This window comes from Martes martes (genome assembly GCF_963455335.1).
Source record: "Martes martes genome assembly, chromosome: 13".
Lineage (NCBI taxonomy): Eukaryota > Metazoa > Chordata > Mammalia > Carnivora > Mustelidae > Martes > Martes martes.
In genome coordinates this window covers 47,648,405-47,671,908 of record NC_137901.1, presented here as the reverse complement: position 1 = coordinate 47,671,908, position 23,504 = coordinate 47,648,405, and the positions used below count along the sequence as shown (strand labels likewise).

Below are 23,504 nucleotides of genomic sequence, written 5' to 3'. Positions count from 1 at the left end.
TGTACCAAACATTTACTGCGCTCTTTGTTTTTTAAGGATTTTAGGGGCACCTGGGTGACTCAGTCAGTTAAGCGTCTGCCTTTAGCTCAGGTCATGATCTGGGAGTCCCAGGATGGAGGCCCACGTCGCTAGGCTCCTTGTTCGACGGGGAGTCTGCTTCTCCCTCTCCCTCTAACCCTCCCTACTGCTTATGCTCTCTCTTTCTCAAATAAATAAATAAAATCTTTAAAAAAATAAATAAAGATTTTATTTATTTATTAGAGAGAAAGACAGCATGAATGGAGTGACACGCAGAGGGAGAAGTCAACTCCCCACTGAGCGGGGAGTGCTGGGCTCAATCCCAGAACCCTGGGATCATGATCTGAGCTGAAGGCAGATGCTTAACCGACTGCGCTACCTGGGGAACCCCAGCATTTACTGCACTGTTAATGCACTGAATCCTCATAACAATGTTATAAAGTAGATATTATTCCCATTTCACAGATGACAACACTGAAGTACATCAGTTACATGCTCTATATGCTCAAAGTCATGAGAGTGGGGCCAAAATTTAACCTAACTGGTATGACCCCAAAGCTCATGTTCTCAATCATGAACTTTTTTTTTTTTTAAGATTGTATTTATTTATTTGACAGAGAGAGACACAATGAGCGAGGGGAGTGGGAGAGGGCTTCCCGCCGAGCAGGGAGCCCAATGTGGGACTCAATCCCAGGACCCTGGGATCATGACCCGAGCCAAAGGCAGACACTTAATGACTGAGCCACCCAGGTGCCCCAAACTTGCTTTTTTTTTTAAGATTTTATTTATTGGGGTGCCTGGGTGACTCAGTGGGTGAAGCCATTGCCTTCGGCTCAGGTCATGATCCCAGGGTCCTGGGATCGAGCCCCACGTTGGGCTTTCTGCTAGGCGGAGAGCCTGCTTCCCCCTCTGTCTCTGCCTGCCTCTCTGCCTACTTGTGATCTCCCTCTCTCTGTCAAATAAATAAAATCTTTTAAAAAAAAAGATTTTATTTATTTATTTGACAGTGAGAGTGATCACAAGTAGGCAGAGAGAGGGAGGGGGAATTAGGCCCCCGACAGAGCAGAGAGCCTGAAGCGGGGCTCCATCCAAGGACCCCAAGATCATGACCTGAGCTGAAGGCAGAGGCTTAACCCACTGTGCCTGCCACCCAGGTGCCCTATCATGAACTTTTTAAAGCTCTTCATACATATCGCTGCCAGACTTTCCAGAAAGGTTGTTCCAGTCGACATCACCGGTAGGATGAGTGTCCATCACTCTTAATCATCCTTCTTTCCTTCTTTCTTTTTGAAAGATCTTATTAATTTATTTGAGAGACAGAGAGCACATGCAGGGGAGAGGAGCAGAGGAGGAGAAGAGGAGGAGGGAGATAATCCCCAGCAGACTCCCAGCTGAGTGCAGAGTCCGACAATGACAACACTGAGATCGTGACCTGAGCCAAAACCAAGAGTTAGACAATTATCTGATTAACTGACTGAGCCACCCAGGGGCCCCATTAATAGTCCCTCCTACATGTGATTGCCAGGCATTTGCATTTCACCTTCTGTGAGCTGTCTCCTCATATCATTTGCCCACTTAACAGTCAAGGTTACCACGGATCACCAGTCAGTCCCGCTGAACTTCCCAGTGGCAGGCAAAGGGGTATTGTTTCCCCCAGAATCTGGCCACAATCCATCCCACTCTGATATGACCATGACCTGAACAAATGCAAACACTATAAAATAATGCTCCTATGTCGGGGGACATAGAGCCGGGTAGGCCGGCCTGTCTGTTCAGGGTTTAGAGGCGCCTTCTTTGGAGGCCTGGGAGTGCGGGCCATATGTCTGTTGCAGGGTTAGCCCCTGTGATTACATGGAAAATGCTTTCTTCTTAGTCCATGAGCTCTCTATGCATGCATGCCAGTATAATTAAAAAAACAACAACAACAGGTTAATTTCAAAGAAAATAAAACTAAGAGTTTGCTATGATTTAAGTATAAAGGTAATACAACAGAGAAAATTCATTGCTTTTTCTTTACAATGCTAATACCATGAAAACTGCAGTGGGATGATGGGTGGCATTACAGGCATGAACAATGCACTTCTGGAAGACTGAGGACATTTCATGGAAGCATCTGCAACGTATTTTCCTAACACAGTCTGACGCCGGGTTTCTACCATGTCCTCTGCCCACTTGCTCAACAGTGTGCTTCTCTGGGGTTCCTTGTACAATGACAACAGGCACTACTCACAACCACCCACTACGATGCTGGACACCTGGGAGATGTTTTACGCGTGATCTGGTTCTCATCCACACAGTAACCACGCAAGATGGGTAGGACTCGCTTCAGCCTTGAGATGGAGAGGCTGAGGCCCAGGAGTCAGGGGTTAGTGAGAGAGTTGGGATCTACAAACTGAAGCCTGTGACCTTTGGCTATGCCCTTCTCATGGTGGGCTTGTGGGATAGGCTACTTCACCCTAGATGGCTGTCCTTTCTCCTTCCCAGCTGGCTGGGCTGTGTCCAATGGAGATTTCCGATGGATCAGAGGAATTTGAAGAGTAAAGCCATTTGCATTGTTGTCTGCAGAAGTCTGCTCTAAAAACACTGTGGAGACGAGGAAGGTTTTACTGAAACACGTCTTCCCAGATTAACGAGGTATCTAAGTCCATTCTTGGCTTGAACTGTTGTCCTTAATAGATTGGTAACACAGGCTCCCATGACTGTTCACACAGCCCATGGACATGCCCCATCACCTATGTCTCTCAGTTTCTCACACCAGTGATAAGAGCCTGGAGGCCTTATGTCATCCCAGGCAGGGACTGTCATAGAATTCTCTTTCCTCCACAGAGTGTGAGGTGTCTGGAGGCGAAATGTTCCTGTGTGGGCCTAGGTGTGGGGCTGCAGGTACCAACCACAGAGGGAAGGGCAGGACCTCAGGCAGGACAAGGAGACTTGGAGATAATCCGAGGCAATCGCACTATGGCTATTGAGTGGCAGGAATGCACCTCCCCAGGGCATCTCCCGTGCAGGAAGAGGAGGGTGGTGCAGGGGGGCGAAGGCTGAGATAGCCTCTGGTCTAGGAGGTCTGCTGGGGTTTAGCTGAACCCTGTGCATACAGTGCTTTCTTTTAAATACTTGGTGTATTTTTGGTGACAATATGGATGTAGCTTTCTCCGCCATTCACTTTCGGTCTCCAGGAAAAGGTCACATCCTGTTCTCCTGGGTACTCACAGAACCTCGCCCAGAACCGAGCACGGGACTGGCGATTAGGAAATACTGGGGTGAGGACTACGAGGAAGTCCCACTTTGTGAGCCGTGCAGTGTGGCTCTGTGGTCCTCACTGACTTCGGTTCTGCATTCATTATCCTTGAGCTTCCCAGTATGTCTCACTTAGGTCTTGCGTCTGGTCTCCGATGGTCTGGAGAAATTAAAGAAGGAAATTAAAGTATCTGCGCCAAATTGTAAAGGGAAAACAATGACACCCCTCATCTCGCTGCCCGTCTCCCTGGCTGAGAGAAATGATCAGAAGTCCCCACGGGGAAGGTGAATTTCAGGGGGAAGAGCTGGGGTGTTGAGGCCCACCTCCTGGGCATTCTCTATTTCAGGTCTTGGCAATTTAACTTTCATCTGATGAAGGCAAGCAGCAGGTCTCTCCCAGGCACTCTGCCTGTGGTTTAGACCTACTGGCCTGGTGTGAGTTCTGGCTGTGCTTTTATGGAACGTGCAGTAAAATAATCTGATCTGAACCGAAGCCGGCATCTGAAGTTTCTCATCTCCCTTCCTGGCAGGACTGGTGCAAACTACAAAAACCCGGAGCCTAAAATATTCCAGCCTTTGTTGTGTGCACCTTCTACATTTTGCATTTTTCTAATAAAAGCTACCTGCTTGAGACCCTCTGCTAGTTACATAAATTATATTATCACTGATCCTCACGATGCTGCAAGGGAAAATATCACAAAACTGATATTTACAGGTGAAGCAACCAAGGCAAAAAGTTTGTCATTTTCCCCAGCTCAAGCCCCCAAAGATCACGATCTGTAAGCACCTAAGTGGGCCGCAGAACCACAGTGTCAGACGGCTTTTGTTAGGATTGACATCCACTGTCATCTCTAAGCTCATTTTCAGACAAGATGTTCTGCAGAATTACTTTTTTGAAAGGGTCAGTGATTACCTGTAGGTTCTTTTTTTTTTTTTTTTTTAACTGACGTGTCAATCAAAACAGTTGATGCATGCAAAAAAAAAGTTTATGGGTACTGGAAAGGCGCAATATTAAAGTAAATTGGGGGGGAGACTCCCCCAAAACACAAAAACCTCTGCAAGGCCAAGAATTACACTTTAAATTCTTTGTAGGCCTGCAAGCCACAAGGAATTTGCATGGAAAACATGCTCTTCCTGAGGGGTCCTCCCCCTTCCCTCCTTAGCACCCAGGTCAGTAGAAATCCTGGCTCCTGGCTGAGGCCTCCCTGACAAACCTCACCTCAAATAAAAGTCCTTTTTCAGATTTTGATAAGATTCACAGTTCCAGTCTGATTGCTCATTTGATCACTTAATCAGGCTCTGCCTCTCATTTTTATTGAAATACGTCCTGGGCTTTGGCTTTGCTTTCCACTATTTTCACTATAGAGGGCACAGGGGCAAAGAGCCACACTTTTTTTTTCCTTTTGTAGCAACATGGTGCTATGTACATAGAAATTCCTCGATAACATTTAATTAGTGATTCCATAGGTGAAAAATAAGTGAATTTGGAATAATTCAGGGAGTAGGTAGATTGGGTTGATATAAATAACAACTGACATTTTTAAAGGTAATTTAAGGTTTTCTAAAATGCTTCTCAAGCAGTCTTATTTGTACCTCAGAATAACCTGTAGAGGAAATTGGCTTGAAGAGGCTAAGAGACTCGCTCCTGAAACTCGGATCCCTTTCCTTCTAAGTTTGTACTATTTCTGAGATGAGTTGACTCTTAAGTACAAATATGAAATTAAATCTGGAGATGGACCGCCCCGTAAAACGTCCTCACCAGCAGAGGGCGCAGGACCTGTTATATTCTAACAGGTTTGTGTACTGGCCCAGTTAAGAGCTATATGTCCTTGGGGAAATTATTACATTTTTCTGAGCCTCCTCTGTAAAATATTGATCATAACACACCACCACCCCTCCTTGCAGAGTACAAAGGATTGGAAATAGAAATATTCTGTGGCTGGCACACAGTAGGTGAACAATAAACCATATCTCTCATGGTCCCTATAAGAAAATCCATCATAGGAACTGTGCGGAAATTAAATAAGATATTGATTCTTGTTTGATGCTTTAATAAATATTTGAAATTAGTCCGCATGTTTGCCACTTAAAATAGACAAAGAGTTATATCAGATGGACAAAAAAATGAAGATTGATGAAAAAACTGACATGCTGGCAAGAGTGTTGCAGCAAACTGCAACAACCTTTCTGGATGGGAAACCTTAAAAACATGACACTGAATTTGCCCCAGTATCTGTTTAACTAAGAAAATACCAGATGGTAAAAAGATTCAGAAAAACCAAGGAAGTCATCACCACTCTCTTTATAACAGCAAAAGTGGAAACAATCTAAAAGTTCAGTAAAGGGTACAGGTTTAATAATTATAATCTCTCCATCAAATTGAACACTATGCAGCCATTAAAATGATCCCATAAAAGAATATTCTAAATGAAAAGATGATCGCAACACAGCAAGCAAAAATCACAGTACAGGAACAGCGTGCTCTAACCTGTTTAAAAGTACGAGACAGACATAAAAAGTTCAACAGTTATCTGCACAGCAGATGAGATTGTTAGTGATGCTTTCTTACTAAAATTTCTCTTTACTTATCTTATTCTCTAAATGTTGTGCAATTAACATTTATCATTTTTGTAAGAAAAAAAGTTACTTAACATGAACAGAGCTGGTGTCTTTCATTTAACACCGCCTGCGGGCACAACCAGGCCAGTGGTCATGCAAATTAAGTTAATTGTAATAAAGCCTCTTGGAAGTTTCAAGGTAGTTAGTTAAACAAAATCATTAAACTCCTAATGAAATTTCACAGAGCTGGTCACCAAGCTTTGACTTAGCTGCTGTAAGGCTGCTATAAATAGAGCCCATTCTCTACTTTTTCAAAAGGCCTAAAAATGGCATAAAATATGAACAATTGTTCATGCAAAGGGCCATGTGCCATGTTTGTCCTAAGCAAATGTAACCTGAAACTCACCCATATCTCGTACACTCCAGGCTCAGTGCACATCTCTGGTGTATTTGCTCCACATTACTCAATTTACTTTCCTGAACTTGAAGTGGAGTGGAATTTCAATGTAGAGTTACCCATTAGTTCCAGAGCTAAATTTAAACCTTTAATTAAATTAATCCCCTGATGGTAAACACATTGTTTCTCCCTCAGAAAAGTGTAGAGAGGTGTCTTAGATGGCGCTGAGCTTAATCAAGTGTGACAATTGTTCCTTACTACATTTGGTATGTCACCCAAACCGCACAGGGAAACCCGTACACGTTTCTCAGGTCGGTCCTGGTGCCCCCTAGCCCCCCACCCTCCTCAGCCAACACAGGCATTTGGTGGGGCTGGGGCCCCGAGGTACAGCATGCCAACTGCTCCTGAACGGTCTTCCAATCCTTGGGCAGGGACCCGTCTTAAGAGAAGATATGGTAGGTGCCAAACGGATGTTTATGAAATAAATGACAGAAAGTAACCATACTGTTCCCAGTTTATATGGGATAAAACGAGATCATAATCCACAAATTGTGCAGGGTGACAAGGGGAAAAGGGTATGAGGCCATCATGGCTTTTCTCGGTCTTCATAGAGTAAAAATTGACGTTGGCCTTTGCTAAGAGAGAGATGAAAAGTGACGGCACCCTCAGATGGGGATGTGTAAATCAGTCTGCCCACACAGAGGACGTTCAAAGGTGCCTGGGCTCTTATGCACGGAGGGGCGTGCATTTATCTCAAGGGGCTGCACCCTCCGCCTGCGAACGAATGAGACACAACCGTTAAGGGTTAAGCGACAGCTTTGAGGTGGGACTATCCACCGACGGGGTTGTGGACCTGCCCGTGTTAACTATTAACAAGGACCTATTTCTCAGGGACCAACGGCGGCGCGGGGTCCAGTTAGCGAGCTCGTGGGCCAGATCTCAGCGTCCCTCCAAGTAACTATCCCGCAGACCCACAACTCTCCCGGGGCCACATCCTCAAGCCGCGCGACCCCGGGGTTCTGCTGGCACCCCCAATTCCCAGTGCGGGCGCGGCGGCGAAACGTGCTCGCCTCCCTTAGCTGGCTCCCGCGCGCCCTGGGAGCCACCAGCTCCCCGCAGGAAGCTCGGGCTACCTGGACCGCCGGCAAGATCCCCCGCCCCGCCACTCGCTCGGCTTTCCCTTCCTCCTCCTCTTCCTCCTCCTCCGGCCCCTCGCCTCCCGCCGCCTGCCTCCGCGGCCGCCGCCTGCGGCTTTGTTTTCCTCCCAGGTTTCATTCCCCACACGTGATACTGTGTTATTGCAAAGAGCGCTTCGGAGCGCGAGCGCAGGGCGCGCGCACCTATAAATACGGGCTCCCGGGCCGGGCGGCTGGAGACCGCAGGGGCGGGCAGGGCCCGGGACCCGGCGATCCGCGGCCGGTCGGCCAGCGAGCCAGCGAGCGAGCCGCGCGCGTGGGCCGGGGCGGCGGCGTCCCCGGCCGCAGCACCGAGGGGCGAGCATGGCCCGCCCGCGGGGGGGCCGGGCCGCCGCGCACGCCGCCCGCGCCCCGCGCCCTGCCCAGCCCGGGTCACCGGCGCTCGCGCTCGCCGCTTAGCACTCCGGCGCCTCTCGCTTCTCCGGGCAGCGCGGAAATACCGCCGCAGACGGACACAATGGCGGCGACTGCCGCCACCGCCGGCACGGCCGCCTGCAGCAGCAGCAGCAGCAGCAACAGCAGCAGCGCCGGCACCGACGCCGCGGGCACCAGCGGATTGCAGCAGCCGCCGCCGCAGCCCCAGCCCGCGGCCGCCGCGCCGGCCCAGCCGCCGCCGCCCGAGCCCCCCAGGAAGCCGCGCATGGACCCGCGGCGCCGCCAGGCTGCCCTCTCCTTCCTCACCAACATCTCGCTGGACGGCCGGCCGCCGTTGCAGGACGAGGGGTGGGGCGGCGGCGAGGAGAGCGGCGCGGCCAAGCCGGGCGCCGGCAGCGCCTGCGGCGCGAGGACTCGGCTCAGCCTGATCGCCGCCGCCGAGCGGGGCGGCTGCAACGCGCTCGCCGCTGCGGGCACGGCGGCGGCGGCGGCAGCCGGATGGGGCCCCTGCCTCCCGCATCCCTCGCCGCTGCCACCCCTGGTCCCCGGCGGCCACGCTGCGGGGCCGGGCCCCGGGGCGGCCCGGGGCTTCGTGAGCCCCCTGGGCGCGGGCCGGGCGTCGGGGGAGCAGTTACAGCCGCCCCGGCCGGCGCCTCTCGCCTACTGCGCTCCGCCGCAGCCGCCCGACGGGCCCGGGGACGCCGGGCAGGAGGAGTTGGAAGAGGACGATGCCTTTTTCAGCGTGCAGGTGCCGGCGGCCGCCTTTTTAGGCTCCGGGACCCCCGGCAGTGGGAGCGGCAGTCGGGGTCGCCTCAACTCGTTCACTCAGGGAATCCTGCCCATCGCCTTCTCCAGGCAGACTTCGCAGAACTACTGCTCCCTGGAACAGCCGGGCCAGGGGGCCAGCACCAGCGCCTTGGAACAGTTGCAGAGGTCCCGGTGAGTAGGCAGGACGCCACGCGCGCCTAACCCCCAGGTTCCTCCTGGCAGGCGCCTGGCCGCGGGACACGGGTCGCGCCCACCTTTCCGCGCCCTGCCGGATCCCTGGGCTTCTGGCCCAGATTCCAAACCACGAGGGCACGCGAAAGAGGGACTGTGTATTCACAGGTGTATGCATGAGCCCGCCTTTCGCAGAGCAGAAGCATCACGCTTCACGCTCTGAGTCCGGACTTGGGAGTTGCAGGAGCCCATCAAAAAGCCGCCCCCAAACCTCCCATTGCAAGGAGGAGATCACGAACTTCTAGAAATCCTGTCCAGACCCAGAGGCTCGCGCTCCCCACGCCAGGCAAGACCTGGCGGGGCGCAAAGTCCAGCGGTGGGTCCGTCCGGCCCGCCGAGTGGCGCGTGTGAGTCTGAGCTTCTTGAAGATGCGCGGTGAATCCCTCCTGAAGGAAGTTACTGCCTACACTCAGAGTGGTCCACCGTCCCAGGAAAACTTGGCTTTTTCCTTTTGCTTTCCTAAGAAATGGAAAATCCTTACCTTTCCATTGCACCGGGCTTTGGAGTTTGGGGAGAGGGAGGAAATAGGGCTTGAGGATTTTTTTTTCTCCATTCCAAGATGAATTTGTTAGAATTAGTTAACAAGCTTGTATTTGCCAGCTTCAGTCCTCTGCAGGTTTTATGCATCTTAGCAAAAATCTGAAATGTTGGGCATTTGCTTATTGTGGCGGACATAGCTGGAGTTTGTCAACATATGCTCAGAGGACAGTTGGGAATTAGGTCTGTGTTAGAAGCGGGACCAGAGTTTGGAAAAGAACCTGTGTGGGGAGCAGTGGAGAAATACAGGCCTGTTTCCTGGGAGGGAGTTATCGTCCCTTGTTCGCCAATAAGGCCTCGTAACCTCTGGGGTCTCCATTTCCCCTTCTGAAATGAAAACATTTCGCAGACCTCAAGATGAGAAAGGAGAATATTTTTTGTTCTAGCCTCTCTCCTGTACTGCTCTTCTGAAATCTCATTTTTTCTGCCCCAAGCAAGAAGGTGGCCCTGTTGGAAAACTTCACTTCCTCCCCCAACAGACAGATGGGGAAAAACAAGCCAGTCTCATCCAGAAATTTGCTCTGAGTCTCCTTCTTCCCCAAAGGGTGAAATCATGAGCTGCCTGGTGTGTAGCCTCACGGTGTGATTGCACATGGGCTGCGGGGAGGGGTGTGGGACAGGGAGGCAGCCTCGTGATTGCATGGATGAATGAGACGCTGAGCACAGGTGACCGGCCCTGGCATTTCTGGTCTGAGCATGCATCTATCCGTTAGCGGGCAAGTGCACAGGAGGGGAATCCCTTCCTTTCTGGGCGACTGGTGCATGCTCAGCAGTTTCTGGGCGGCTCGCTGTTACCATGGGTCATAATGACTCTATAGTTTGAGTGTTAGCCCAGCCAGGCCAGAGGGTCATGACAGGAATTGTAATAAACATACATGTTATTCTAAGCCAGTGTGCAGGGCTGGCCTGTGTCTCATGGTGGACAGATGTGTTCCTGTGCTAAAAGCAGCTGGAGATCAGATTACCTCACATTTTGTCTCCAAGAATTTCACTGCAGGAGATATGGAAGATCTTCTGTGTTACTATCTGTTTCTTTTCTTTTAAGATTTTATTTTTAAGTTATCTCTACACCCAGCATGGGGCTGGAACTTAGAACCCTGAGATCAAGTGTTACATGGTCCATCGACTGAGCCAGCCAGGCACCCCTGTGTTATTTCTGATCCAAAGAGTAGCCAGAATTGGATCTCCAGTCCTGTAAATATGAACCCCTTGGATGTTTTATGGAGCACTGCCCCCCCCGCCCCCCCCCGCCCCAGCACACACATTAGGATGACTCAGTCAATTGAAGATGCTTCCTGACAGTCATATTCGTCTTACTACTTAGAAGTTATCCCTATCTGGCAACTTGATAGAGGCATTTTTTTTTTTATTACAGCTGTCAACAGAAACAGCATGAGATTTAGCTTACAGAAAAGAGGTGAATGGGTAAAAGAGGGATTTAAGAAAGGCCTTGAAGAGCCTAGCTTGGCCACAGCTGTTGGAGTGGTCATGAACTTGAAATATTCTAGGATGCTTTATTTCTGACACCACGCTGCTTTTGGGAATTTTGTCGGAAGCGTACTGCCTTTATGACCACTAAGGAGTACTTTTACCTGCCTAGATGGTGTGTTGTAGAGTACAAGTTCATCTGAATAGGGCCCCGGGCCAATGTACAGGAATGCAGTTGGCTTTCCCAGGTGTGCCTCCCTTTAAGAAACCGCCCTGGCCAGCGTGGTTCTGTTCTACTTCATGGTTGTTCTCTTGGGATGTCCTTTTTAAATCAAATTATACCTTCCGTGCATGTATCTCTTACTATTTAAGGAATTCCATAGAACCTTGCTGTTCAAAAGGGGGGGCTCTGGGAACCTGAGCTTCACCAGAGTTCTTAGAAATGCACACTCTCCGGTCCTACTCCAGATAACTTGAGTGCAAATCGGCATTTTTTTTTTTTTTTTTTAGAGATTTTATTTATTTGACAGAGATCACAAGTAGGCAGAGAGGCAGGCAGAGAGAGAGGGAAGCAGGCTCCCTGGGATCATGACCCGAGCCAAAAGGCAGAGGCTTTAACCCACTGAGCCACCCAGGCGCCCCGCAAATCGGCATTTTTAACAGGAACTCCAGATGATTCATACACAAATGAAAGCTTGGAAGGCATTGCCATAGTTAATCTGAAATCTGCCTTTTATGATGAACTTGAGATATCCTAGATAGGGTTTGTTATGAATACATAAAATCAGAATTTCTCAATCTGAAACCGTGAAATGTTCTGTGTTATTTCCATCTGCCCACTGGTAAAATCGCAGTCACTACTCAGACTTCTAGACCTTGAAATATGTCAGAGGAAAATTTCTGGGCCCAGGCACCATTTCTGTGCCCTGGGCTGGACATTTGACCTACATCTCGTTGAATCTGCTTAGGCACATCTGTGTGTAGGTGGTTTCCCAGAGCCAGTGCTGGCCAAGATGGGAACCCAGACCTGGGACATCCGAGGCTGCCGTCTTTTCCTCTGCCACTCAGCTGCGTGGTTATGCCTTGCATGTGGTAGGCCCTAGAACAATTTTGGAGCTGTGGTCTGGAAATGTTTGTCTGGGATACAGCAGGGCAGTCCTGCTGGTGTGATTCTGTACTCTTTAGTCACCCCTCTCCCCCATTTAACCTTTGTTTGGGCCCCCTGCTGCTTCTGCTACTGTCTCCTTTGGAGCGTCTGGGGAACCCAGTCCTGGGGGCCTGGGCATCTTCCCAGCCTGATGGACAGAGCTCCAGTCCTGGGAAGCCAGCATGCTGGGGTTTGCTCTCTGGCTAGGTGTCAGAGGTGGGAAGCCAAAAAGATGCCATCTAGCTTGACACCCTGTTGTGTGCTGTGCTTGGGCGGTGCCAGCTGCTTGGGGAAGGTGTTAATAGGTGAAAGGGAGTGTAAATTTATAAGGTGTGTTTTAAGGCTTCCTTTCACTTTAGACATTTCATCTCCGGCTGCAGCCGCCAGCAATCCTGGCTGCTCCACTTCCTCGAGCTTCTGAATGGCAGACAGCTGCCCAGAAGCACAGAGTCGAGCCCAGCTGAACCAGTGACAGCCATCGGGCCTGCCTGAGGACCCTGCATGGTGACCAGGGAATTAATTTAAAAATATACAAAGACTTTCCTTCTTAGAGCGCCTGCGTTAGCATTGTGCCTTGTGGATGGAGAGTTAATTCGTACATGGAAAGAGCCGCGGTGCGAAAGAACTCCCAAGGCTTGGATTCAAATCGTGAAGCCACTGTGAGACTCTGGGCAAGTTAATCAGCCTTTTTGGGTCTGATTCCCCTAGAGAGCCAGGGGGTGGGGGTGGGGAGTTGGGGGCTGTGTCTTGGGCCCTTTCAAGTGTGAACTGGGCTTACATCATTGAGGGCTGAGGGCTGCCTCTGAGGGGGCATATCCACCCCCCCCACCCTTTGTATCTGGGCTTCTCAAATGTAAATATATTTAGAATCCCCTGGGACCTTGAAAAAAAAATGGGAAAATTCTGATCCTGCAGGTCTGGGAGAGCCTGGATTCTGCATTTCTAACAGCTTCCTGCAAATGCAAATGGGCAGCCTTTTGAGAAGGAAGGCTTGACTGGCTGCTAGGATTGTTCCGACTGTAAGAGGGAGGAAACCAGGTCTCCTCTCGGAGTGGTGAAATAATGTGCTCAAGGTCACTCAGCCCACTGGGGCAGGGCTCAGGCTGCTTGAGCTGACCACCTCTCACTCCGTCTTGCCCCTCTTCGGTTGAATGTCAAGGTGCTGTATCCGCAGTCCCTTCCTTCACTGAAAAGAAAACTAGGTGGGCTGACCCGGAGGTCGACAGCCAGAGTAAGAGAAGGGAGATGGACGTTTTCCCTCAGCTTGTCACCTCCTTGTTTTGGGACCTCAGGCAAGTCGCCACCCCGTGTTCCTGTTGTAAGCCACCTGACCCATCTGGGTTTTAGAAATCCAGACAGGACTTTGATCTCCTCCAGCAATCAGCAAACCCAGGTTATTGTTGAGCCATTTTTCCAGCAGCATGAATGACCGAGGCCAAAGCTGCAGTCCCAGGCGGGCTCGGCCCTGGTCGGGACGCTTACCCAAGACTCAGCGGAGGCCGTGCCTCGCCGGGGACTGAGGTCAGTAGCCCGAGGTTCACCCGCTGCCCTCCCCTTTGCACTCACAAAGCCTGTAATGTTGTGGGCAAACTCAGAAAGGGAAATAAATCGGAAGCCTGCTCACCGCTGGCAAGCGCCCAGAAGGGCAGCTAGTTCAAGTCTGACCTTTTGCCCTTTGGAAAGGGGGTGGGGGAGCCGCAGCATGGCTCTGTACCCTGTCCCCACAGCTGGCCCGGGGAGCTCCGCCTGCATGGACTTTTTCCCATTGGAAGGAGAGCTGTTTGGTGGGGAGAGGGACCTGGTACTAGGTAGCCTTTCAAGCACACTGGGAAGGAAAACGGGGTGAGGCCCGGGGAGGTGTCATGGTGTGAATCAGGAATGCCAGTCAGCACTTGGCAGCTCTGGATTCTGGGCCAGCCCTTGCCAGGCCTGCTAACTCTGGACAGGTCATTTTCTACCTTTGAGGGCTTAAAGGGCTGGGATAGGTGAGCTGCCACTCTTCCTGGCATGGGGCTCTGAGCAGCTCAGTCGTGGGCCTGCTGCTGAGGACGGGGTGTGTTTAGCTAGGTCCGGTGGATCACCTAGCCTTAGAATCGGTTGCGGAAGTGGCACTGAGTTGATCCCACGTGGCTCCAGTTGGCGGGACGTGTTCTGATGAATGAAGGATTGAGTGGGTTTCCCCCCGTGTCGGGGAGAACTTTCCAAACACCCTGTGCTTCTGGCAGTGAAGGTGTCATAACTGGACTGGCCAGTTTCGGAGGCCATCCATGCTGGAAGCCACTGCCTCGTGAGTTGGTCAGTCCCCAACCAACACCACCCCATTGAGAAAGAGGTCTGTGCTGACCTCCTCTCTTGTTCAGGGGCCTTCAGGTTGGCAAAGCTCTTTGTAGACCTTGATTCCAGCCCCCTAACAACATGGAGGGGCAGGAATCCAAGGCCACAGAGTGAGCAAAGGGTGGCTTGAGGTACTACGTTAGGCATGCAGGTAGAGGAAATTCTAGTTTGGGAACTTACTGTCTTGTGTCATTTATTCAACAAACGTTGAACATTGACTCTCATTGGTGAGGTGCCAGTGGGCTAGTCATGGGAGGTAGGGACATAAAGGGGAGGTCCCTGTCTGTTGGGAGATATAAATAGCAAATGGACCAGTCTTTCCAGTGATGAGTGCTTGGTTAGAGGTGCACGTGTTGTTTTGGGCCCCCACCAAGGTGGGAACACTATGCCCTCCCCTGTGGGACCTGGCTCAGTGCCTTGACACAGTATTTTTATTTACCAAACATGTGCCAAGCATTATTTGAAGCTCTTAATGAGGATTAAGCAAGTTTATATTTATAAATGCCCCAAGACAGCGCTACTACATCACCCCCTTTCTGAAGCAGAGGGTCCCAGAGCCTGTACGGGGGCTGGCTTCAAATGCAGGATGTTTGGGTGGCTCAGTTGGTTAAGCATCTGCCTTCTGCTCAGGTCATGATCCCAGGGTCCTGGGGTCAAACCCTGCTCAGCAGGAAGCCTGCTTCTCTCTATCCCTGCAAGCCCAATATTCTCTTTTTTTTTTTTTTTTTTTTTTTAAATTTTATTTATTTATTTGGTGCAGAGAGAGACAGAGACCACAAGTAGTCAGAGAGACAGGCAGAGAGAGGGGGGAAGCAGGCTCCCCGCCGAGCAGAGAGCCCGATGTGGGGCTCGATCCCAGGACCCCGAGATCATGACCTGAGCCGAAGGCAGAGGCTTTAACCCACTGAGCCACTCAGGCGCCCCGCCCAATATTCTCTTTTTGCTCTCTCTCTCTCATATAATACTTGAGATATATGTATATAATAAACATAGATAAGTAATGTAATATATATAACATACAAATTATATAATATAATAATATATAATATAATAAAAATATATTTGATAAATATTTATATGTTATATATATCATATATATAAGTAATATATAATAAAGAAAATCTTGCAAGAAAATGTTAAAGATGCAGGTAGTCTGGCTCCCAAGTCTGTGCTGTGGTTTGAGCCAGGCTCATAAGCACTCCTTCCCGGCGCTTCTGCTGAACAGGGCAGAAGGTGGCCTGCATGACTGGAGGGCCTTGCGAGCCCTGTGGTTTCCTTGTTTAGGTTTCTGCCTTTCTGGCATTCAGGGAGGACCTCTGGGGCCGAGGGCCGGGAGGGCAGTCCCGGCTGGATGAGGATTCCGGCGACTGCAGTAACCCGGTCCTGCTGAGTTGCCTGCCCGGCCTCCTGAGCTCGTCTTAGCCACATCTGGCTGCCTCTGGCTTCCCATTGCTTTGTCTGTGCTTCTGCTGGTCTACAGCACGGGCCGGGAAAGAGTGGGACCCAGCCTGAGCCTGGCCCTGCCGTGGCCCACTGTGGCCCCGCCCTGCCACCGCCTTTGTGGGGAGGCTGTCATCCATGAAATGGGAACAGTACTGCCTCCCTCCTGGGTGTGTTTTCTGTTTGGACCTGCCGTGTCTTCTCCCTCTGTATCCCGTTCCCCCAACTCCAGGGTCCGCCATCTGCTGCCCACGGGCTGTTTTTCATAACATCTTCTGGGAAACCGCCACACCCGATTTTTCTTTTCTTTTCTTTTCTTTTTTAAGATTTTATTTATTTATTTGACAGATCACAAGTAGTCAGAGAGGGGGAAGCAGGTTCCCCGCCGAACTGAGAGCCCGACGCGGGGCTCCATCCCAGGACCCTGAGACCATGACCTGAGCGGAAAGCAGAGGCCCAACCCACTGAGCCACCCAGGCGCCCCCACCAGTTCGGTTCTGTGTTGTCTTTGGCTGCCCGGGGCTGCAGGAACCCCAGTGAGCAGCTGTGGCAGAGAGCATGGTCCCAAAGCCTAAGCTAGCTCTTCTCTGGCTCCTTACAGGAGACATGTGCGACCCCCTGCCCCAGCCCAGCCCTCTGTACACCGGAGGTGTGCACTGGTGTCGTCCTGTCCCGTTCCCGCCCCCCCCACCCCATTCTCCTTGCCTCCTGGGGGCTCCTGGCTTCTGTTTGGGCCCGCCCACTCCTTCTCCCCCTGGCTGGTAGAGGGAACTTTCTGAAACCCACATCTGACCCTGTCCCACTTTAAATTCCTTATATTTCACGTGTGGCCACCTGGCAACCACTGCAAACCGCCGGCCCCCCCAACCGTGTCCTTCCCCTCCCCCACCTGTCATGTCCAGGCCTGCCGATTTTCCACTGAGCACTGAGGGCTGTGGCACTCAACAGGCTTCCCCAGGGGAGGGTCCCTACTCCCCTTCCACCAGATGCCCCTTCCTTTCTGACCCATCACCCCACAGAGCCCTCATGTTTGGCACTGAGCACCCTCTCCAGGCCTTGACTTTCTTTTTTCCCCGGTGCATACGGGCCCTGACCCCTCCCTGGTTGTTGACCCTTTGGGGGCTGGTTGGTGATGATCTGGGGCTGGTTCTCAGCAGAGTGGAGCAGCTCCCTCTACAGAGCACCCACAGAACCAAGCAAAACCCACATTCCCTGACTGTTAGTAGGGAAATTTAATCCCAAGACACTGGCAAAACCACTTGAAATTCTGGGGGATACCTTGGTCTTCAAGGTAACAATAATCCTGGTACCCACCCCCCCAGCCTTTTAGGTCTTGTCTTTTCATGGTGTGGTCACCCCCAACCCTTTCTTTAGTAAAACAACCTCGCCACCACCTCTTCCTCAGTTCTGCAGTAAGGAACCTCCCCACTTGGATGTTTCTGTCCCCGTCCTGGGGGTGAGACAGGTGCAGGTGATATAAACCCCTAACCCCACCCAGCCCTGTCTACCTCTCCCCTTCCCTGGGGAGGGGAGGGAACATGTATGGAGTTCTGAGTGCCTTTCAAAGTCCTGTGTGCTTTACATGCATCGTTTTGTTTCATTTATGCAGCATTCCTGTGGAATAGGGAGGCTATCCATCTTAGAGCTATGGAGGCAGAGGCTTGGAGGGGTAAAGGGAACTTGGCCGAAGGCCCAACTGGGATCTAGAGCTGGGATTTGAACTCTGTTTGTAAGTGGGTTTCTGCTAGAGCCGGTGTGTGATAGTTGGCTCCTACAGAGGTGGTTAAAGACGACCAACGGGGGATCTGAGCTGGTTGATAGCCTGAAACCAGTCCTGATGGGAATATTTACACCCTGGGAATCAGTCAGCTCTGCCAGCGGGGGACGATTCTTCTGTTTTTCCACCCCCCTCCAGAGAGCTGGTTTACCAGCATATCATTTGGTTCCATTCTCCCCTTGGGGGCTGTACGGGCACAATGTCACCATCAGGGGAAGAGTATTGAAAACCAGAGTTTTTTTGTGTTTTTGTTTTGTTTTTATATAAGAATCAGCTACTTCACATAATGTTGTAAATGTGCCCAAAGTTCACCACCACTTACTTTCCACCTCAGAAAAAGGTCAGACCCCCTTACGTTTCAGCCTATGTACAATTTAAAAACCAGGCTTTTCACAGGCACTGTGGAGCTTGAACAGACCATTTCATATTATGTGTAGGAATCACAAAAGTATTAGCCGTTATTCTCTTTTACAAACTATGTGATATTGTATTTTTATTTTTGTTTGGTTTTTAAAAGCCTCCAAGAACATATAATCAATCAGAGTTCCCTGGGTTTCTTTTCCCCCTTTTTGTTTGTGGTGTTAGCATTTTGGATAATTGCACACTAGTTTATATTTAACAGGGTTATCATTAATGCGGCTTGGAGTTCATTGCTGCAGATTTCGTTATGAAGATAAAAAGCTTGTAAGGCGGCACATGCAAATGCCAGAAGTTTAGGACTTGGAATCTTGTGATAATATGTGTGTGCATGAGAGAGTCTGGCCCTGCGCTTGATTTAAAGGCCAGGGCGTTCACATACCTGGGTTCAACCCCATGATAGATGACAAACCTTTCAAGAAGAGAATAGTAAAATATTGAGAATGCCGAAGATGCCTACCACGGGGATTTTTACTTTAAAGCACTTTACTCATTAACCCAGTGATTTGTAAAACCAATGCTTTTAACCCACTATCTGCTTTGATGGTCTTAGGAAGATCATGGGGAATGTCAGGGACCGGAAGACAGGCCAAATCTAGTTTTGCTTGAGGACAGACGTTGGCATGCTAGGGAATAGATGGTTGATGCGGTGTTGAAAGGTGGTTCTCGTTAAGTACTGCATTTAATGAGTTGGATAAAGTTTGCTTTTGGAGGGGGAACAGTGAAGCAAGAACATGATAGAAGTCCAGGGTCACGTGTGGGGGGTAATTGAGGACTCAGTTTACCCATCACCAAACAAAACATCTGATGATAGAAGTTCTTTCTGCTGCTTTGGGGCTCTGCAGTTTACAGAACGTTTCCGTATAGATTATTTCATCAGGTCGTCTCAAAAAAGGCGGTGTGTTAGCCATTTTATTGATTAGGAAGTGCAGACTAAGAAGAACGAAGAGGTCTGTGGACGTGAACTGTGGGTGTGACAGACCCGGAATTTTGTCTTCAGTGTGTTGAAGTACAAAGAAATATCGTGCCATAGTTTTTGGCCGGCCAGTGCCTCTCAGCAGGCAGGATGCTGATTTCCACGTGATAAGCTCTGGGGCAGGCCCAAGAAGCCTGGTTGTGGAAAATTTCCCCAGTAACCTCTTGCTCCCCAATCAGAGTTCCTGCGTCCCCGCCCCTGGTGGCCCGGCCTCCTCCTCAGCTAATTGGGTGAACAGATTCAAGACTGGAAAGACCAGCTTTGGTGTGGGAAGGCTCTGCCACATGGGGCGCTTTCAGGTGCCTCATTTAACCCCTTTGAACCTCAACATCCTCATCTGTAGAATGGGGGGGTAAGAATGTCTGCCTTTTTGGAGTGTTGCCAACCCTGACGTAAGAATGAAGCATGAAGCACCTCGCAGAGGTTTGGCCCTCCTCCGTAGCTGATCCGTCTCATAATAGCCGTGAAGTCCAAGTTGCCTGTGCCTTACGCGGTCTGTTGAGAAACTTGACGGGGTCCGCTAGGATCATCTGGCACGGAGTCGTTAGCCTTGGTGGAGCTCGTGCTATGGTACACCGAACAGATAATGTGCTGCATTGTTTTCATTTCATAACTAGTAGTAAAGTAAAATCAGAGCGGCGAAGGAAAACAATGCCCCTTCCTTTAGGCCCTGACTTTCGCCTCTATTTGCACTGGAGTCTTGACAATTTCCATTGCCAAAATAAAGGTCTCAGGGACGGGGAAGCAAGGAGGGCTGAATCCACATGTTCAGCCTTGTACACTTGGCTCTGCAGGGCAGTGAGGTGGAGGGCAACAGCTGGTCTGGCCCACACGCAGGCACGTAGAAGACGCTGTCCCGGGGCACATGCGGGACTGCTGCCTCCAAAGAGAATTCTAGAAGACGTACCTTTCCTCGCTCCCTTTGCAGAAGCCACAGCCCTCCTTCCAGGGTCTGTGTGTGTTGCCTGCCCGGCCTCCTTTTCTACGCAGGATATCCTATCCCCCTCGAGGGTGAGGGACCTTGGGGCACCCCTTGGGCCCCTGTGGTCATGACCATGGCGTCCGTTGTATGCTCCTCTGGTGTCTTGGCCTCCCCCTCTTCCCATCACTGTTCAAAGGTCCCTTTGCCTGTGGCCCTCACCTCCTGTCTTTGAACAGAGTTGGGGCTTTCTCCAGGGCTCCCAGCTTGGCTTTGGGCTGGTGGCAGCCCATGCCTCTCCGTGTGCCGGATTGTTCACACGCCTCCGTGTGAACAGTCAAGTGGCTTCTTTGTTCACAGATGGGTGGGGCCAGCGCCTGCCTTCCAGGAGAGAAGTAGAGCCCAAGGCAGTTGGGCGCCTGGGTAGCAAGAGAGGTCAGGCCCACTGTTGCTGCCGTGGGCGCAGGCAGCGTGATGGCTCGGTTCACTGGGTGCTGAACTGTGGCCGGGAGCTTCAATTTAGAGCAGGGATGGAGGCTTCTGAGTGGGGCAAGTCTGACCTCTGGAGGTGGGTCAGATGGAGGAGGAGGACCCTAGGAGTGCCTGCCTTGTGGTTTTCACCCTTTGGCATCCTCGTTGTCCCTTCAGAAAGACGAACGTGTGTGTGTCCAAAATGTTCACTTTGAGGGAGTTCCTCTACTTTTACACATGCAGAATTTTTGGAAGAATGTCCAGAGGTTCATGGAGGCTGGAAGTTTTCTCCCCAAGGTGGGGATATGGGTGACAAAGCTGGTGTAGGGGTCCCAGAGGGAGGTGGGGGCCTGAATGCAGAGGCAGCCCCGGGGTCTCTGACTGTCCCAGACACGTGATGCTAGCTTGTCATGGTGACCTGGATTGAGGGCATGCCCCTCAGGGGAAGCACTGCCTCTAATCTCTGAAGTCCCTTGGGTCACCCACCTCTGCAGCCCTCGAGGTGTGTCCCCCGACATTCAGGTCCACATGGGGCCCCAGAATGGTGATCTTATTTGGAAATAGGGTCTTTGCAGCTGTAGTCAGGTCAGAACTACTGGAGTAGGGTGGGCCCTGAAGCCAGGGCCTGGTGTCTTCACAAGAAGGCCGTGTCAACACCCAAGAGACCGAGAGGAGAACACCAGGAAAGATGGAGATGGAGACTGAGCAATGTATCTATGAGCCAAAGCATTGCCAGCAAGCACCAGAAGCGGAAAGACGCAAGGAAGGACGCTCCCCTAGAGCCTGCAGATGCCCAGATTTCGAACATCTAGCTGGTCTCCTGAACTGTGAGAGAATCAAATTCTGATTTTTGAAGCTGCCCAGCTTGCGTTAAGGTGTTACGGCGGCCCCAGGAAACACAGGCCTGGTGGTGTCGCGTTGTTAGACTTGGATCCGGTCCTCCAGCCGTGTGGACCAGCCTTCCTCTCCCTGGCCAGTGGGAAAGGACAGAAATCCCAATGCACAGCCTGAAGGCGTGCCTGTAGGTGGCCGGGACACTGTGGAATTTGGTGGGGGGGGGGGGGGCGGGACCTAAACTCTGTGGTGAACAATTCTGTTTTTGTCCAGTTCTTTGTCACAGCGGTAGACCAGTCGTTCTCAAAATGTGGTCCCTGGACCAGGAGCACAGGCATCTCCTAGAAACTCATTAGAAATATCCAGTTTTCCAGGCCCAACCAGTATGAATCAGGAATTCTGGAGGCGGGGACTAGTCATCTGTCCCCGAAGGCCCTTGAGGTGCCTCTGGGGTCCATGCGAGTTTGGGAACAGTGTTGTTGCTGCGAACAAAGCCTGTTGTGTCTCCGGCTTTATTGCACCTCCGGGGAGATGTAAACAGTGTCTGGTGTTACGTGACGTATTTTCATTTTGCTTCAACACATTTATCCAAGTGCAAATCAGTGGAAGTTCTCTCCAGATGTGGGGCTCTGCCGAGGGCCCGGGTGATTCAGGTATGAGGCTGCTCGTGACTGTTTAGGCTCATCTTTTTCTGCCTCCCCCTCCTGCCCCCCATCTACCCTGTGAGCTTCTAGACGTGGCTCTGAGGGCTCCCTCTCACATCAGTCTTCCTGGCCTCCTTCGGCATTTCACAGTTCCCTCTATTTGCAGATCTTAGCTGTTTGCTCGAGTATTCCAACAGGCGTGTTGGGAGCGTTCTGCCACATGCCAGAGACTGGGGTGACTATCTGTAGGGTCATAAATAACTTTTTGAGTGAAGATGCATTCATTTTCCTTTTTCCTCCGACATAGAGAAGGCTGTTTCTGCTTGGAGGCTATCTCGAGTTTTATGCTCATTCCCAAGTTCTTTGGCCTAAGAATTCTAATAATTACTTTTTAAGGTAAATGTTGAGCATATTAATTCCAAAAAAAGAAAAAATACCGTACATCAGATTTTATTCATTTAATTTTAGTTAAAGACCTATCTATCGTTTCTTTTTATTAAAGAAAAAAATATCCTTGAGTGAGAGCCTAAGACTTTCCAAGCAATTTCTGGTTCAGCTTGCACACATTTGCAGTTCGTTACCAGGTGCCGAGGTCCCAGTGATCTGGAATGTGGAGGGTGAAGATACGTTCTCCAGGAGAAAAGGAGACGCCGCTCACAAATCTGCAAGATTGGTCGGCTGCAGTCGCTAAACAGGGACGCAGGGTGGGGGTGACGTCATACTTGTCCATGACTCAGAGTAAGGCCGTGATGCTCTGTCAATATTTCAGCGCCGTTGTTTCTTTTTCTTGTTTTATTGGTGGTTTTTTATCCTAAGGCATGATTATGGAACACTGACATTCTGAGCTCTGGAGCCATATGGAAGTTGCTTCACATCCCAGATCTGCCATTTCCTGGGTGTGACCTTGGGCAGATTCTGTAATCCCCATGGAGCTCAGCACTCCTCTATAAAGAGGACGGAAACAGCCTGTAATAATCAGACACCTCATGGCATGACTGCCAAGATTAAATCCAGTGATTTCTGTAGAGCTCTTAGCACAGTGCCTGGCACATAGTTAGATCGCGGTAAATACCCGATGTGATCATTGCATCCCTTATGCTCTGCTGGCGCTCTGCATGTCTCAGAGCAGCTGACATCACCCCATAAATGAGGGAACTGAAGTCTAGGGAGCTTGCTTTTCCCGCCAAGTCACGTAGAGCTTGGGATCCTCTCTCACCCGTAAGACCGTACTTCTGCTACGATGCTTTATTGCCTTTGACACGTGCATTGTTTCAACCCAACAAGTTTTGTGGCCCTTGCTGAGTGAAGTGCATTTCGCCTGAGGATCCGGTGGTGGTTCTTGGCATGTGCACTGTTCGACGCTTTCGCTGTCTAAGAAGATACGCTGATGTTTCCTGTCCTTTACCGATTCAGCCCGTTTGCCTCTGGACGTGTCAGTGGGGCAGCTATGTGTAAATAGAGTGACCACGCCAGCCTTTTTCTTTTTTTTTTTTTTTAAGATTTTATTCATTTATTTGACAGAGAGAGATCACAAGCAGGCAGAGCAGCAGGCAGAGAGAGAGAAGGGAAAACAGGCTCCCTGCTGCACAGAGACCTCAATGCAGGGCTCATCCCAGGACCCTGGGATCATGACCCAAGCCGAAGGTAGAGGCTTTAACCCACTGAGCCACCCAGGTGCCCCCACACCAGACTTTTTTATTCAGCCCTGTTTGCTCCAAAGGCAAGTGAATAATTGAGGCCAAGCAGATTGGAAGAGACGGGAATGATATATTTGAGTCGGGTCACCCAATCTAGATAGA

At 50.7% G+C, this 23,504-nt stretch overlaps 1 protein-coding gene across 1 annotated transcript in view; it reads left to right on the top strand.

Moving 5' to 3' along the window:
* Nucleotides 1-7,864: 7,864 nt before the first annotated feature.
* The window catches only part of CABLES1 (Cdk5 and Abl enzyme substrate 1), a gene marked incomplete at its 5' end in the record, with an annotated part of 111,535 nt that continues 95,895 nt past the window's right edge, over nt 7,865-23,504 (top strand). Inside the window, one exon of the mRNA XM_080822023.1 lies at nt 7,865-8,721. Within this exon, the coding sequence (XP_080678149.1) occupies nt 7,865-8,721 (857 nt within the window). The remainder of the gene's footprint in view (nt 8,722-23,504) is intronic.